The 18,558-nt window shown below is 44.3% G+C and overlaps 1 protein-coding gene across 1 annotated transcript in view; it reads right to left on the bottom strand.

The window, feature by feature from the left end:
* Positions 1 to 17,680, bottom strand: part of LOC138304113 (rho GTPase-activating protein 39-like) — a 598,847-nt gene extending 581,167 nt beyond the window's left edge. Inside the window, exon 1 of the mRNA XM_069243876.1 lies at positions 17,139 to 17,680. Within this exon, the coding sequence (XP_069099977.1) occupies positions 17,139 to 17,149 (11 nt within the window). The 5' untranslated portion in view covers positions 17,150 to 17,680. The remainder of the gene's footprint in view (positions 1 to 17,138) is intronic.
* Positions 17,681 to 18,558: the final 878 nt, after the last annotated feature.

Here is an 18,558-nt window from a genome sequence, read left to right as displayed (position 1 = left end):
CCCGTCTCCTACCGGAGGACCCCCTGCAAGCAGGTAAGTCGAGTCCTCCGACAGGAGAGGAGAGTGGGGGGTGGTGTTTGCGTGTGTGGGGGTGTCTGTTTTTGTATGCGTGCATGTGGGTGTGAGCGGCGTTGCATGTGTGCGTGAATGAATGTGGGTGTACATGTGTGTTGTGTGTTGTGAATGCGTGTGCGCGGCAATGTATGTTGGTGTGTGTTGCAGTGTGTGTGAGTGCGTGCGTGGGTGGGTGGATGTGGGTATGTGTGTGTGTATGATTGTGTATGTGTGCACATGTGGGTGTGTAAATGTGCAGGGGGGCAGGAGAGGGAGGGGGAGGTTGAGGGAGGACTCTGGGGAGGGGGCGGGTGAGACCCCTATCAGTGCCAGGGAAGGAATTCCTTGGCACTGATAGTGCCTACCGTCATGGTTTTCGTGGCGGTAGACTTGCCACGAAAACCATGGCGGTAGGCGGGGTCTTAATCTCGAGGGTGGGATTGTGACGGCCGCCTGGCTGGAGACCAAAGTCCCCAGCCCAGTGGCCGTTACCACCCTGGTAGCCGGAGTGGTAAAAGGTACCGCCAGCCTGTTGGCAGTACCTTTCCCCAAATTACAGTTGACCGCCAGGGTCGTAATGAGGGCAATAGCGTTGGGACCCAGACATGAAAGAGCAGGTCATGCTGAACATTTTGGTGGTGGTCCCATTGTCCCAGGACCAACATGGGCTGAGTTATGAGCACAAATGTTTTGTAAAAGTAATGTCCTGAAAAGCATTAGAGGGTAGGTTTCCATGTGCCACAAATATTTTAGTATGTTGATATGACTGTAATGCTTAGAACAGCCCCTAGAGGACACCACAAAGAAAAAAGCATTTGTAAGAAACAATGTAATTTAACTATATAGTTAACCCCCAGATGGCATTCCCACACAAAAAGAAAATGACATTAAAATGTAGTGTAAGCATGTATTTAGCACCTAGAGGATGTAGTGCATTACAAATTTTTGGGGTTAACAGGTCTATAACAACAATATTACAAACAAGGCCAAACAAGGCCCTTAAAACACAAACTACTCCTAGCTGTAAAACAAAAGTTCAAGCCATGAGAGAGCTTAAAAAGACAATGAATGGTGGAAGGGGTTATTATTTTGGGATCCCCACTAACCTAGTGTGAGGACCCACAGATGATGTAGACAGAAAGAGCAGGTCATGCTGAACATTTTGGTGGTGGTCCCATTGTCCTATGGCCACAGCTTGCTGAGTCATGGGCAATAATATTTTCTAAAAGTAATGCCCTGAAAAGCGTTATGAGTCAAGTTTTCCCGAGACATTTTTGCTTTGACGATTTCTGTTATACCATAAAGCATTTACCAATTTCAAGTGTTTTAACGGGAAAGCCACAAGAAATTACTCTTATTAGGTAACTGTGAACAATGTGACCAGTGCTTCAACAGCATGAATCGAGTTCACACTATTTGCCTGGTCGCGCTGTGAGCGCCATGGCCGCCATGCAGCACGAAAGAGAGAGACAAAAGAAAAAAAAAGTAGTTTGCCTACACTGAAGTATATCAGCGATCGTGCAATAATCCATGTAACAGGGACAGTCTGCATGGCGTGACAAATAAAGCTTCAAGGCAGGACAAACGTAAAGCATTTATCAATTACATTAAGTGATTTTTGAAAGGCAAGCCCATGAACAAGTGAAAGTGATGGGCATGATTAAAAGCCCACAACACTTACAACAGGTCAAAGCGCTTGTGTGCTCAATTAAAACTGACTTTATACCCTATCACTTTGGAGCACCACAATCAGCCCTTTATTCAACAGATGCAGCAAAATATTGATGGCAAATATGACAACCAATCTTTTCTAATTGGTCAGTTCTTGGCCTTTAACTCCCGAGCCCAAACCTAAAAGGGTCCCTAGACATTATTTAGATACCAGAACCATTTTACTCCAAACAGGCTAGGGCAGCGACCATGCCAGATATCATGTTCGCCTAAATAAATTATTTTTTGAAAAATGGGGGTTAACAATTCAGTTTTATAAATACGTAGGTTTAAAAGGCAACAGGTTTTACAGAACAGAATATTCCAGCATTTGGCATAATACCCAGCAGCATCTTTTCCCTGCAGCAGAAAATTAAGCATGTGTCCACAAGAAATCTGTGCTGCTAACTCCAGGTTGAGTTCAGAGCAAGATGGCCTGAGTATCTCTCAGCCCATACACTCCTGAAAGCAGCAACTTTAAACCTCCATGGGATTTCCCTATGTACCATATGAACTGTCAATCTGTCTGACTAGCTCTACGTCAGGGGTCTAAAACATTTTCTGTAATTAGAGCTACTCATGTTTAATGGAAATCATCCCGGGCAACTAAGATTATTAGTGTTGTGAAAGTGACCATCTCAGACAATATTATATTAGTGTCCTCCCTCCCTATGCACGAATACCAGCAGTGATCCCCTCAGTGGATCAGGCAGGCTGCCAACAGTAATAAGAAAAAGGCCTTTTCAGTTTGGAATGCCCCTTCAAGTGTAATACATGGCATCAATAGCTACAATGTCTCTGGCACCAAGGTCATAATATGAGTGATATTGCATGATTTATCACTCAAACATCAGTTTTAAAAACATTTTGGAAAAACATTTGTCTCAAAACAGCGGCCTATGAATTCTGAAAATACCCACACTTTCATCTGGAATTTTCAATTTTGAGATAATTGTATTAATTAAACCAAACAAAAGTTGCTAATTTAGAAGACTGGGCTGCACAATGTGGAGCTACTTACTTCCAGGTAGTTGGACAGCTGCAAGTAGTCCTGAACTACTTTTTGGAAAAAGCTGCTTCACCTGGTCTCCAGAGTCCTAACCTAAGTCAAGCTCAAAACGGCTTTAATTATCTTAGTGATTTGAAGCAGCCCATGTATTTATCACCGTTTCTGTGAAAACAATAGTTAAGGGATTACTCGCTCTTGAGCTCTAGATACCCAATCTGATCACACCCTTGACAGTACTTACTCTTAAGATATGTAAGGACCATCATTTTATCACTCATCACAATCCACACTGAGCACATTTAGGGTCTTGCAGGTTTAAAATCCAATTTCTGAGGACGCCCATTCGCGTCTGTCTTTGGAGCTCATTTCTGAAATGCCCTTTTTCTAGTTTCATCATTTTATTGCCTACAGAAATTAACTCAATACTTCTGATGTAAACCTCAGACACATAAAATTACTTCAGATACAGTCTTCATAACTGGATACAATACTGACAATGATGCATAACAAAGAATTTTGGCAAAATGCGTTTTTTTCTGCTGGTTACCTCAGTCTGTAAACACCCAAAATTTTGCCTGGCTCTCGAGGCTGCCTAGGCATACTCATTGGTCCCTGTGAGGAAAAAGGACACGATAGCCGTAAGAACCCTCTTCTGTGTAACAGGTTTGAGTACTTTCGCCACATGTTGTACTTCTGACCAAGGTTACTCCATCCCATTCGTATGTACCTGCCAGCCATGTTCTTTAATTACTGACTCATGTTCAATGTTGCACGGCTACATAACTCACTCTGCTCATGCTATCCGTAATGAAGTATTGTTCCACGCTGCACACCAAGCTCTGTGCTTACTGTATTCTCTACTTCCTTTCTAACAACATCGACACACCTAACCCAACATGCCTAATTAAGAGTACAACACACGAGCACACCACATGTAATCAGAGGAGATCTGTGCAGATAAAGTTCTGGCTTCAGTGAATGGAAGCAGCCCTGCTGCTGCTCTTCCTACGTAACATCTAATCCTAAATGTCAACACCAGTAAACATACACCCACAGGAAACTAACATTTTCGGAGTCAAACATGAAGGTGAGCAGTTTGGGAGCTCACAGATCAAAGTTAAAGCTCTCTTTGAGCACCATTTGCTCTTGATGCATGACTTACCCTCTTGTTCTCCAGTGGAAGCAAGATAATCTTGAGAGCTCCAGAAGTTTTAGCCCCACTATAATGGGATATGAGGCGCACAAGTACAAGTGAAGGCTGAGGCCTCCCTTGAGGAAGCAATAGGCAAACCCCATTTGCAAGCATGAGCGATATGGGGCACTGGTCCAGAAATAGCAGCATCACAAACAAAAGTCACAAGTGGTGAAGCTAGGAGGAGTTACTACTTAACAGATCTAGACTTTGAAAAACATTTTATATTAATTTAGGCTTTGCTGTTTAATTTAATGTACTTAATGTATTACCTTGTTAGGGTCCATCTGGGGATTCCTAAAGAAACCATTAGGTAAGTCTATCAACAATAATACAAATGTTAACAAGTTAACATCCAGGAATCCCTTTCAGCGTACAGGACTTCCTGTAATGCAGGGCATGAATTTCAACATGCAAATACTCACCACCGAATCTAATGGGAGACGCCCCCCATCTACCCAAGAGGAAAGGGGTGTAAAGGGCTTCCACAAAAGACTGTCAAGTGATTTAATAATCATTGCCCTTCGGCTCCTCTAAAAGGAGAAATTAACTTCTCCATCAAGAATCCCAAGGGCCACTACAAACACAGCTGCTTTGCCTCTAGTCATGACTTGGAGGTTGTACATTTTCAACGTGCCATGTGTTGAAGAAATTTACCATTGCCTCTGTGCATCACTTTTGTTAGTAAAAGAAACATATTGTGTACTTATAATTATTTTTTGTTGTGCTGTTGCGTCCTATTTGCAACACAGCACATAACACTCAAGCTTCACCTACCCTCTAAACCCATCTACATCACACTGACAAATCCCAAACAGGGCTAAACAATGATGAACATCATGGAGGGATGCCGGCTGGTAGACACCTGACACTGCTTACAGAATGTGACAGTATTATGAACTTTTTTATAATTGAAAGCCTTGAGGCTAAAAGTGAGGGGGTTTCCCTGTAAGAACTGAACCAACAAACTCTTAGAAGCATGTCCTGGATCCGCATCACTAGACTTGTGTCACAGGTCCATGGCTCTTAACTTCTATGTAACTGTTGAGATACCACTGAACTCTAGGGTTGCATGGCCGTGCCTTCTGTATACTGCACTTGACATGTATCAGCACGCCGTCAAACCCCTTGCTCCAGACTTGTGTCCGATCCGGTGTACTTGTTATTTGCACCTGGCTTGGATCCACAGCACTAAAGTTGTGTATGCATGCCTAAGCAGCACACTAGACAAAGAACTGCACCCATGATCCATCGCACTAAATAACTGCACAATCCACTGTAACAAGCATCTGTTTGCATAACATGGAGCTACTGAAGTACCCTCAGATGTGCACATTCGTGACAGAATGAACTGAGCCTGTTCGGGTTGTCACAACAGAAAGGTGGTGGATGTAACGCTTGAATGAATGTCAGCCACTGGCAATTGCTTAGGCCATATCCCATTCCATCTTTTTTCTGCCCACCATGCCACCTCAGTTTGAATCCAGCCATATGCACATCAGTTTTGACCCTGCTCCTCATGAGAACAGTCCAGCCACAACTGCCAGGCCAGGTCCTCTCTGATCCAGAACACAAGCAACCTAGACTGGTTTCACCTTAGTTAAGGCTCTTCAACCAGGTACTGCATAGTTCCAGTGGCACAGTGAGCCCAGAAACCACATCTGGGCATACATGGCGCACATAATACTGCAAATGCAAAAACAAAAATGCGATGGATGGAAAGCTTGAATGAATCTCAGACACTGGCAATTGCTCAGGTCCACATCCTAGTCCACTGGATTCAAGCTAGCCTGGCTGATGAGGGGTGATACCCAGAAACCGGTCGCAGGATGCTTGTTTCCAGTCCAGGGGGGACCTGGACTAGCAGTTCGGGCTGCACTGTTCCCATGGAGAGCAGGGTCAAGACTGATTTGCATATGTCTAGGTCCAAAGTGGAAAGGCATGGTGAACAAAAAAACAATGGATTTAGGCCCTGATCTCTGACTGGGGATGAAAGTTAGACATTGTTCAGCATTCCATTCGTCATCTGTTCTTTTTGCATTTGTCACTTTAAGTGGAACGGGTATGCTCAAATGTGGGTCCTGTGTTCGTCAGCCCACTGGATTCAAGCTAGCCTGGCTGATGAGTGACACCCCAAAACTGGTCCCAGTGTGCCTGTTTCCGTTCCACTGGCCAAGCAGTTCGGGCTAGACTGTTCCCATGAGGAGCAAGGACAAGAATGATTTGCATATGGCTGTGTCCAAACTGGAATGGTGCGGTAAGCAAAAATAAAACAATGGATGTAGGCCAAGATCTCTGACTGGGAGTGAATGTTTGACATTGTAAACTTCGCACTTGTATAGCACACTACTCACCCGTTGGGGTCTCAAGGCGCTGTACGCATACCGCTGTGGAACCCCTCCTGGCTTTTCCCTGTGAGGCACCCACTCCTGGACAGCCCCAGGGTGTAGCCAGGCATCCAATCACTGTGAGGGCCGTTGTGGAGATTAAGCAAGCTATTGCCCAGAGTTACAGAGTGGGACCCATTAATTAGATTAGGCACTGAGGCGAGAATTATCTGGTCCAAGGGAATTGAGCCCAAGACCCGCTGAGGTGGGAATTGAACCCCGGTCCCGGGCCAGATCTCTGCATCAGGGTCTGCCACTCTAACCATTGTGCCACACTTCTCCACATTGTTCAGCATTCCGTCCATCAACTGTTCTTTTTCTATTGTTCGGGATTGCACACCATTTGACTTGTGTGTACACTTCCTACACAGTAATTAGTTTATACTGCTCCATATGAGGTTGATATTGGTTGATAGTGAGATGGCTTTCCAATGTAAGCATGCATGCATGAAATAACGTTAGTACCAGGCCCAATGTTCATACTGGAAATGTATTTAATAAAGCAAGATGCTTTAAAATGCTGTTAAAAAAAACAGTCTGATAGTTGTACTGTTTAATTTCAATATGTTCATGCAGAATTTGTTATGTCAAGAGTTGCATGATCTAAAAGAGAAAAAAAAGTATTTTCCTTACCAAGAACATGATAGGCCATGTCCATGGCATGCTCATTGCTTTAGTGAAGCCTCACCAGAAAGGTCCTGGCGGCTGCAACGGGGTCACACAGGCACTGTTAAGGGATTCTTACTGCAACCATTGTCCCAACAGCACTGCCAAGGGCCCACAGCAAATGTCAGTGTCACTGACAGTGTATTGAGTACAGAGTGAGCAGCTGTCAGCCAGGGCAGAGGACGTATGGCCCTAAATCTACTTCTACTACAAGCCATGCCTGCAATGAGCAGCGTTGTACCAAACTCCATACCTTCACTGTTCCACTTAATGCCACACTCACAGAAGGAATATGAGACTTCGGACCACACTCTTGGGTATACAATGTGCTGCTTTGTACAACACTTTGGGAATTTGCTGTACAACTTTACACCAGACCCCATAGCCCAGGATGTGTACATCTGTACCCTACTCCTGGGTCTGTGAAGTTCTGCTTCATAGCCCACGCATGGGCGGTAATATCCTGCTTTCTAGTACACTCGTCCTCAATGTGTAGCTTTGCAGCACACTGGTGGCCCTGCAATGAGCATTTTGGTTGAACACTACTGGATATGTGTGTGTAATTGTGTTGTCCACTATTAAGCATGTGGTGTGCAGCTTTAAACCCATCTCCAGGGACTGAGAAATAACACTACAAATGTATGTTTTCCAAACATAGTCTAGAAAGGAGCACCGACAGTCACACATTTACTATGGAGTTTTGCCACAGAAAAAAATGTGGAAAACTGAGAGTTCTGTTTACAAATACATTTAACTTACAGAACAAGAAAAACCTGTTCAAGAAAAGGCTTTTCAATTTCTAATTCAGCCTCGGTATGCAATACATGACCAAAAACGTGTTACAGCAAGCAGTAAACACAAAGACAGTCAAATTAACAAGGCTCACTGCCAGCTGCTCTCCCGTCATGAGCTCTTATGAGACTGAGAGGTCTCTATGGTTGGTTACACAGTTCACGAGTGTTTTTTTAAAAACTGAAGAGCACAAAAATATGCATTTTAATACCAAGTGCAGTCTACCAAAATATAATGAATAGTATTGTATTGCAGCATTTTATAGCACCTTCCTACCTCTTGTCGAGATCGTAAGCCCTATGCGGATCAGGTCAATGGTTGTGATTAGAAGTTGCCTAGATGTCAAGTCAATGGTTGTGATTAGAAGTTGCCTAGATGTCAGAAGAGTGTTGGTAGTGGTGTCATCTATTATTTTGGAGTATTCGTGTCATGTGTGATGCCCGGAGAAGTTGTTCCAAACAGCATCGTGAGAGTCCATGTTACGTGTGTGGCAATAAACAATGTAATAAGGTGAAAAGTTTCTATGAAGTCCACACAAACCAGTCAGAACTGGTTTCTTAGAGGTACTTCAGTCTAGATCAGAGTTCTCCCAGTAGCTACCCTATGTGCTGCCCAAAATAATAAAGAAAAAGATTTTGTTTGATTGTGTTAAGTATGTTCCCAAAGTTGAAGTTGAAAACTATGCATTTAACGGGAAATTTGTGTATTTTCAGAGCTGATATTTGCAGATAAAATATATTGTAGGCTGCTTTTTTAAATGGTAATTCATGCTATGTTAGGCGTCTTTTTACTGATGTTATTTCTCAGGTGCCGGGGCCCATGCGTACATCACTGCTTTGACATGCAGAAACATTCGAAATTGAAATTCATACATTTTTTTCAATTATTGCTGCTGACCTTGCCTGCTAGGTGGTCATTGCTAGTAATCCTGCAGGCAATGGCCACTAAAGAAATCTTGTCTGAAGCGGTCACTATTGTAACGCTGGTAATTTGTGTTAGTACCTGGCCATGATTTTTATTGAACAGAAGTAGCTCTTAGAATAGAAAAGGGTGGCGATCCTTGGTCTAAACAAAGCTAGATTGCAAACCGTAGCGAGCCTGGTGTGCAGTGCAGAGTACTCTGAAGGATTGTCTTCTGAAAAGGTAGGTAGTGTAGTGGTTTGAAGGGAAGGATACTAAAGTTCTGTGTATGTGAAGACTCATCTAGCAACCGTGTTCTGTATTCTTTGTAGATTTTCTGGTGTGTCCAATATAGGGTGAGGTTGCATAACTCAGAATCGTTCTAACAAGCACCATGAATGCCCATATCCGGTTTGAGAACCTTAAATAAAGGTAAATGCCTCATCGGATGGTCACTGTGCAGAAAAGAGTCCCGTGTTCATTTTCTGATTTGAAATTGTAAAGACAATATTGAAGTTCATGCTAATAAGGTTTTCTACTTCAGTCGGAATAGTAAGTGCCAATCCCATTTCCTCAGCCAAGAGGATATAGGATTATCGTTTTACCATAATCTGTAGGTAAGGGCTTCTGTCTATGAAGGGTAAACTTTGAGATTATTCTCAAGCATCCCTTATTCCAAAGCTAATACATGCATTCACAGAGTTTTGAAGTATTGACCTGTAAGTCATTTTGGATGTTTTGAATGATCCGAGTGTCATTAGAGTACTCACAGCAAGTGAGGTTGAAAATTAACAAAATTAAAAAAAAGAGAAGCGAAATATATGCAGATGGGTAGGAATGCAACAGTAGACTTGAGGAGCACATACTGAACAGATTTGTGGGGCAGAATTGAATGGTGGCAGTGAGACAATTTGGGGCCCACCCTTGCAAAAGGATTTTATTCACTTGAGGACTGTATCCTGAAGTTGTATAGCCTTGGGTGATTTTGTCAAATGCTGACAACAAGTTGGGCAGTAATAGAGCAGCAACCCCAGTGTTGTCAACAATGTTACTAATGGTATCCCATGTTGTGATTAGTGCTGACTCCATGCTTTTTCCTGGCCTGAATTCATTCTGTCTGCCTGACAGCAGCTTATTATTTTCGATTAATGTTGGTGTCTGAGAAAAGGCACCCTTGCCTATTGTACAAAAAGAGCATCATCTAAAGCATGGGTACTCGCAAACATTTTCCCAGGGGCCAAGAAGTTTAGTCTGTGACGTGCCTGGGGGCCGCATTGATGCCAGGGCAGTGGAGGTCAGGTTGGGTGGCTGAGGGTATTGGTGGAAAGGTAGGTGTAGGAGAAGCAAATTATATACATCTAGTGGCTGAAATAAACAATGGGAAACCAGAAAACATGGAATTAATCCCGGCTTACCCACTTTTCCAAATTGTGTAATCTTAGACAATTGTTTAGTCTCACTTTCCCTCCTTTTTCTGCATTATCACATTTAAGATGACCTCGAAATACATGATTCATGATGTGCGCTGCACAAAACAGAGAAGCCTATGTTTCATTTAATAAACTATAATGTTGTTCATGTATGATAGGAACCCCGGCCACCCATAATGTGCACTTGCCTCTTTAAATTACTATTGGTGATATTCTCAGGGTTAGGGAAAGAATTAATGTTTGCAGATTTATGTTTGAAAACTATCACTTTTAAATGATTACATCTCAATGCACTGATAAAATAGATTGTATTAAGGCGAAAAGGTTCTGCATGTTAACTAAATACACTTTTTTAATTTTGAAGAGACTGTCTTAGTTTTACACTTGTGCTGAAAGATGTCTTTAAAAATGAAGGCGTTCTAAAGTTTAAGTGCAGGAGTCCCTAGTTACTTCCTTTCTTTAATACCAAATAAGTTTGAAATAAATGATTGTGTGTCTATTTAATATTTTTATTGTTAGTGCGGAGCAAACAGCTACCCAGTGCTCCTGTTGCTCCAGGGGCCACATGTAAAGGTCAGAGGGGCTGCATCAGGGGTGTACTTTGAGTATCCATGATCTAAAGAATCTTTAGTTTTTCAATCTTAGGCCCTGATTACAAGAAGACTTTAAAATGTTAACCTTTTCACGAACCACTGTTTGCACAGATTGGAATTCCAAGTAATGTGGAATTTACCACAAACAGTAATTATCAGGTGTGATAAACTTTGCATCACTGCCATTTTCCCAGGTCAATTTCAGCGGGTCAAACATATCGCAGTTCAAAACTGCAACAAACAATATTTGGTAATTACCTGGTCCTGAAATCCAGTGTCATGAGTGTTTGACAATGTTCATCATTCCGTCCATCACTTGTTGTTTTTGCTTTGTCGCCCTAAGTGGGAAGGGTATGCCCAGACGTGGGTCCCGTGCTTCCCATGCCACTGGATTCAAGCTAGCCTGGCTGATGAGGGGTGAAACCCCGAAACCGGTCCCAGGATGCTTGTTTCCGGTCCAGTGAGGACCTGGCTTGGCAGTTCGGTCTGGACTGTTCCCATGAGGAACAGGGTCAAGACTGATTTGCATATGGCTGGGTCCAAACTGGGGTGGCATGGTGAGCAAAAGAACGATGGATTAAACCCAGATCTATGACTGGGGGTGAGTGTTTGACAATGTTCAGCATTCCGTCCATCACTTGTTGTTTTTGCTTTGTCGCCCTAAGTGGGAAGGGTATGCCCAGACGTGGGTCCCGTGCTTCCCATGCCACTGGATTCAAGCTAGCCTGGCTGATGAGGGGTGAAACCCCGAAACCGGTCCCAGGATGCTTGTTTCCGGTCCAGTGAGGACCTGGCTTGGCAGTTCGGTCTGGACTGTTCCCATGAGGAACAGGGTCAAGACTGATTTGCATATGGCTGGGTCCAAACTGGGGTGGCATGGTGAGCAAAAGAACGATGGATTAAACCCAGATCTATGACTGGGGGTGAGTGTTTGACAATGTTCAGCATTCCGTCCATCACTTGTTTTTGCTTTGTCGCCCTAAGTGGGAAGGGTATGCCCAGACGTGGGTCCCATGCCACTGGATTCAAGCTAGCCTGGCTGATGAGGGGTGAAACCCCGAAACCGGTCCCAAGATGCTTGTTTCCGGTCCAGTGAGGACCTGGCTTGGCAGTTCGGTCTGGACTGTTCCCATGAGGAACAGGGTCAAGACTGATTTGCATATGGCTGGGTCCAAACTGGGGTGGCATGGTGAGCAAAAGAACGATGGATTAAACCCAGATCTATGACTGGGGGTGAGTGTTTGACAATGTTCAGCATTCCGTCCATCACTTGTTGTTTTTGCTTTGTCGCCCTAAGTGGGAAGGGTATGCCCAGACGTGGGTCCCGTGCTTCCCATGCCACTGGATTCAAGCTAGCCTGGCTGATGAGGGGTGAAACCCCGAAACCGGTCCCAGGATGCTTGTTTCCGGTCCAGTGAGGACCTGGCTTGGCAGTTCGGTCTGGACTGTTCCCATGAGGAACAGGGTCAAGACTGATTTGCATATGGCTGGGTCCAAACTGGGGTGGCATGGTGAGCAAAAGAACGATGGATTAAACCCAGATCTATGACTGGGGGTGAGTGTTTGACAATGTTCAGCATTCCGTCCATCACTTGTTGTTTTTGCTTTGTCGCCCTAAGTGGGAAGGGTATGCCCAGACGTGGGTCCCGTGCTTCCCATGCCACTGGATTCAAGCTAGCCTGGCTGATGAGGGGTGAAACCCCGAAACCGGTCCCAGGATGCTTGTTTCCGGTCCAGTGAGGACCTGGCTTGGCAGTTCGGTCTGGACTGTTCCCATGAGGAACAGGGTCAAGACTGATTTGCATATGGCTGGGTCCAAACTGGGGTGGCATGGTGAGCAAAAGAACGATGGATTAAACCCAGATCTATGACTGGGGGTGAGTGTTTGACAATGTTCAGCATTCCGTCCATCACTTGTTGTTTTTGCTTTGTCGCCCTAAGTGGGAAGGGTATGCCCAGACGTGGGTCCCGTGCTTCCCATGCCACTGGATTCAAGCTAGCCTGGCTGATGAGGGGTGAAACCCCGAAACCGGTCCCAGGATGCTTGTTTCCGGTCCAGTGAGGACCTGGCTTGGCAGTTCGGTCTGGACTGTTCCCATGAGGAACAGGGTCAAGACTGATTTGCATATGGCTGGGTCCAAACTGGGGTGGCATGGTGAGCAAAAGAACGATGGATTAAACCCAGATCTATGACTGGGGGTGAGTGTTTGACAATGTTCAGCATTCCGTCCATCACTTGTTGTTTTTGCTTTGTCGCCCTAAGTGGGAAGGGTATGCCCAGACGTGGGTCCCGTGCTTCCCATGCCACTGGATTCAAGCTAGCCTGGCTGATGAGGGGTGAAACCCCGAAACCGGTCCCAGGATGCTTGTTTCCGGTCCAGTGAGGACCTGGCTTGGCAGTTCGGTCTGGACTGTTCCCATGAGGAACAGGGTCAAGACTGATTTGCATATGGCTGGGTCCAAACTGGGGTGGCATGGTGAGCAAAAGAACGATGGATTAAACCCAGATCTATGACTGGGGGTGAGTGTTTGACAATGTTCAGCATTCCGTCCATCACTTGTTGTTTTTGCATAAGTACTACATTATGCCCTATGTCCATGTTTGAACTCTGAATAGGAGTCAATTAACAGACCCAGTAAGTACCTCACCCATGATGTCTACATTTACTATATCTAGTAAATAAGTAAAACCCTACCACCCATATTTGATTGGGGCTCAAGACAAAGGTGAGCTTCTAGCTTTACTAATTCCTAACAGTAGATAAACATAATATCAAGTGCAAATACCACGCATACATTTTACTTTGAAACCAAGTAAATGTTTCCTCTAAGGATTCACTAGTCCCGTTGGCTGGGAGGAATCCTAGCCCACTCCTGCTTACAATTGGTGATGTTTGAGGGATTTCTTTTATGAACAGGTCTCTTTATGATTTCCCAAAACACCTCAATTGGGTTGAAAATGCAATTTTTACGTGGCCAATCCAAAATCCTGACTATGTCATCCTGTTACCTATTTACTGCTGTGCTTGGATAACTGTCCTAATGCACGATCCATTTTCAGCTAGGGGCAGATGCTGGTCTGATGAGATAATGATTTTATATAGAATGTGCTGTTTTAGAGGAATTCGTGATGGACTAAATAATTCTGAGAAGTCCAAGTCTTGCAGCTGCAAAATGGGCTCAAATTGTCATTCCACCAAACAGTTGGTTTGTGGTCTAAACAGGTGCTGTTTGGCAAATTTAAGTCAGGCAGCAATGTTATTTTGGAGAGAAGTTGTTTTCTCCCATGTACCCTCGCATGAAAGCTGTACTTATTCAGTCTTTTCATAATGTTAGTAACATAAACTCTAACGTTTACCATCTCACCAAAAGTCTGTTGATACCCGGATGTAGGTTTTGGGGTCTTAACAATCTAAAGGAACATCATACGGTCCCATCTTAAGTGTTTTTTTTTTTTTAGAATGCCCACTCAAGAGTAGATTGGAAAATGTCTTGAATGTTCTCCATTTGTAAATAATCTTTCTTGTTGTGAAACTTTGTTTGAAATTGGCTTTAGAAACCTTCCCAAACTTTTCATCAGCAACAATTATTTCTTTGATGCTGGCGTAACTCGTGATGAGTTGCCAAAAACAAAATTCTTCAATCCAAACTGACAACAATTCTGACTTTGTATATGGCAAAAATTATTGATGCTTAGGTTAGTGTGTGCAATTTGCAGCAAAACCTGATTATAATTACCTTCTTAACTAATGTGGAAGCAGCAAGGGTGCCGTTACGTTTTACATGGCTTCTGAAAGCTGGGTGATATTTTGGTTTAATACAGGATAAAATGAATATTAGTATTAGACCCCACCACTCCTATCCCTCCTGTGATTCACGCCGGCGAGACTACATCAGTGCTCCCACGTATCCCATGGGTCGTAGCACGCCTGTAGCTGAACGGGAAGAATCCCAATGATGAAGCATGCCACCAAGGGGTAACCCTGGTGGGTGAGGGTTTCTCTAACAGGAAAATCATTTTTCCTACCCATTCTGCTGTAGTTCTTTTAGTTGGACCTCTTTTGTAATGTTATTAGTATGCATAACCACAGAATCTTAATAGAGTTATTTTCTTTTTACATAATTGCAAAAAGACAAAATCAATGATGTATGTATAAAACCAAAACTGATCAGGAACATAAAAAATGGCAAATGCATGTACAAGTTAGATTGCGTACAGCTCTGATTAGCAACTGTGCTCTTCCGTATTGGCTTTTTATTTTTGATGTTTTGAAGTGCTAAGCACCACCTGTACGCGTTTTTAAGACCAAGTCAGCCCAAAAATGATGTCCTGAACTTTTCCAATGCAAGTCCCAAACTTTATTGCAACGTGTGATTTTGATGTTTCTGGAGGCTATTTCATGTAGGTCTAACTTATTGCCAGATTTCAGCTTGTGGGTGAATAGCTAATTTAAATAACACTACAATCCTCTATAAATATCCAACGTAAGAAAAAACAAGTACACAAATGCATAGCTGCTTTAGAAACTCAAAAGACATTTACCTCTCTGATTTAAATGGGAGGGACAAAAATGCTATAACCAAACTATAGAGGAAACAAATACAGGTCGGTGGATCAATAGATGCTCAGAGACGTAATATGCTGTACTATCTGAGGGGTATAGGTAAGGCTCTCAGTTTTCTGTTTTTACTGATTTAAAAAAATAATCTATACACACACGTTATCTGTCTGTATTTTTTAAATATGAAAAAATAAAAATATATCAACTTTTCAGTGACTCTCCATGCTGTCATTTATGACTGACAGATAGACGGCAGGGACGTTTTAAGAAGGGGCAAATTTTACATTAACAGCTCCAAGCTTTGGTACTATGATGTGATTTTTTTCATATAAGTGTACAGTGTTATTGTTGGTTTTTGTAGTGCTTCTAATATAAACCGTCAGACAGCCCATTCTTTCTCGGTTAACAAAATGTGGAAACATTACTGTTGCATCTTCATTTTTTTCCACAAAACATAAAATAAATATGGATAAGCACATATAAAATAAGAATAAATATAGATACCAAAATTAGATATATATATATACACATCCATACATACATACACGAACACCATAAAACCTGGAGGCCCAGCTTTGAATCCTAATGCTAATGCTAGCAAAGCCAATTCAGAATTTGATTCTTCAGAGGACGAAAAACGAACTTATTCTGAAAGGTGCTGTAACAAACACCCATAACATAATGAGGCTGCAAAACGGTGTAGCTAAGCAAATATTTGATTTTAACATTTTATACAACTGATATCTCCTGTACAACAATAACACTTGCTCTCACGCACACTGCTGTCCTAAAAAGTAGAGTGCATCTTTGGCTTTGTAGTACCTGCTTGTTGCTATTACCTTGTGGACAGTGTTTTTTTTTTTTTTTTATAGTGGGTCGGGTGGAAGCCCAAAAGGTATCAAAAGTCCAAAGGTATTAAAAGTCCAAAGGCGCAAAAAGTGGTAGGGCGCTCAAAGATAGCCAATGGGGAAATTCCAAAGGGCGCGGGGCAGGGGTCTTAAACATATGATGGGCCAGGAGGCGAGGCCAAAAGTGCACGGGAACCCTAAATGAACAAGGGCTAGGGAGGGTTACATGTATGAAATGCTTGCATAAAGTAGGCAGGGACATCCAAAAAGATAAGGTGTTAGGGATGTCCGATAAAACGAGGGGGGGGGGGGGTGGGGGGGGGGAGAGATCCCTGAAAGGTCATATGTACCATGACAACACGAAGGGCAAAAGCTCTAAAGATCCTTTCAATATTGCAAACACCATTAACACTAGGAGACAGGACACAAAACACATTATGTGACTGAACTGTATGGAGAATGGGAAAAACACAGCTACTGGGGAACCTCTAATGCTAAGGCTCATGGGACCAACAAAGTCATTAGTAATAGCAAAGTCACAACTGACCACCAGACCAAGCCTTAGGGGATACGAGGAGCTGCTTGGACCTATAAGGACACAGGGAGTCCCCGAGGACCACTGGTCGGGAAAGGGGGTGACGAGGTGGAGCACGTTGTAGGACACAATGCCGTATGTCCCTTAGACAAGGGAGCATGGTCAGAAAAGGGGGTGAGGCTATTAAAGAAGTGCTACAGGAGGTAAGAGATAAAGGACAACAGTACAGCTCGCTAAGGCATTCCACTTCCAGCCTGAAGGGAAGTGCAGTACTTGTGGTGCCTGGGGACTGCACAGGCGCAAAACTGTAGCGTGTGGAAAAGTTGAAAGTTTCAAGTTGTTACGTCTACGATTCCCCCTCCTCGTGGTGTACCTGGAGACTCAAATCCTGCCTAGCCCTTAACCCTTCCGCCCCCGTTTCTGCCACGGGACCTTAATACCCGGACAGACCAGCGATTACCTCTCAGCCATCTTCGCATGTCCCAAAGCCCCAGTCGTCTGTATGGTCCGGGCTCTACGCTCCAACACGTCAACTGCCGGGTCCGGCCTCCCCTTCCTCGGTGCGCCAGAAACTCCCCAACGCCCTGGGAATCGGATAGTTCCTGTTCCGGACTCCCCGTTTGGCACGGACTTTTCACGTACACTATCGGCACTCTCCTTGCCTCCGTTCCGAACTACTTATGGTGAATTTGGCTTTCTCCTCCCGCGCACTATTCTGGCCCCCCAGTCTGTCCCATCGGCTTCAGGGAGCCCTCGGCGTGCTGGGCTTTCCCCGCACACTATGCGGGCCCTCCCTCCTTCCTGCGTAGCAGGGACTCGGAGCTCAGGCTTGAAACCCGATCCTTCCTCCCAGGAGGGGGAGGGAGTGGATAGGACAGCTGGCAGGAGGAGGAGGGCGGACACAGGAAGGCTAGGTGCTCAGGGGCACCGCTCAGACAAGAGGAAAAGTGCAGGATGGGTAGGAAGCAGCTCGTCTGCCGTGGGCCGGGATAGAAGCGCGGAGGGAACCTCTACCGAGTAAGGCGAGAAACTACCCTCATGCCCATGAAGCAGTAGAGACAGTGGGCGTCTTTTTTAACTGGTGGACACCATCTACCCTGCCAAGAAGTTGCCCCCCCCCCCCCCCCCACAAAAATATGCTAAACGTGTCCCGGTGTCATTTTTAGACACGGGACACATGGGGAGGAGGCTTATCAGATTCCAGCAGGTCCCATAACAAAGACTGAAGTTAACCCTTTGCATGTGTCAGACTGCCAGAGCCGTAGACGCTGTGGTGGGCGTGTGTCCCGGCTGTCCTGACACTCACAGGGAAAGCTGCGACCGCCTACACCCTTCTAACAGGGATGGCATCAAAAGCGGCATCTGATGACACGTCAATGTCATAAGAAGTTGCCAGGATGCGCTTGAAGTCATTTGCTTCCAGTGCAGTGAATGAGCGAAAAGGTAAGTTTCTCATTAGGGAGTGGTGGGGTTGCAGGAGAACAAACAGACATCAGGGGAAAATAAAGGGTTTTCCCTTCCCCTTGTTTCACTTTAGTGTGCATTCCTGCTGCACAGTTGCACAAGGGGCTACAATCATGCAGCAGGAATGCCCACTAGACACCAGGGATTCTTTGCTTTTTTTTAAACTTTTGTTTGAGGAGCGGCACCCTTTGGGGACAGATTTTGTGCCTGTTTGTGCCCCCTCTTTGGGTGCAGATTGGACTTACATTATTAGGCCCATGTTAGACCTGGCATCCTTAGGGTGGTCTTGCACAGACTTTTTGCCATTACCTCATGTTTTGTTGCTGTTTCCTTTTCTTGGCCTTAGGACAATGAGCACTTTACCACTGCTAATCAGTGCTAAAGTGCATGTGCTTCCCCACTAAAACATGGTAACA

The sequence above is a fragment of the Pleurodeles waltl genome, chromosome 7 (genome assembly GCF_031143425.1).
Source record: "Pleurodeles waltl isolate 20211129_DDA chromosome 7, aPleWal1.hap1.20221129, whole genome shotgun sequence".
Taxonomy (NCBI): domain Eukaryota; kingdom Metazoa; phylum Chordata; class Amphibia; order Caudata; family Salamandridae; genus Pleurodeles; species Pleurodeles waltl.
This window is presented reverse-complemented; position numbering and strand designations above follow the sequence as displayed.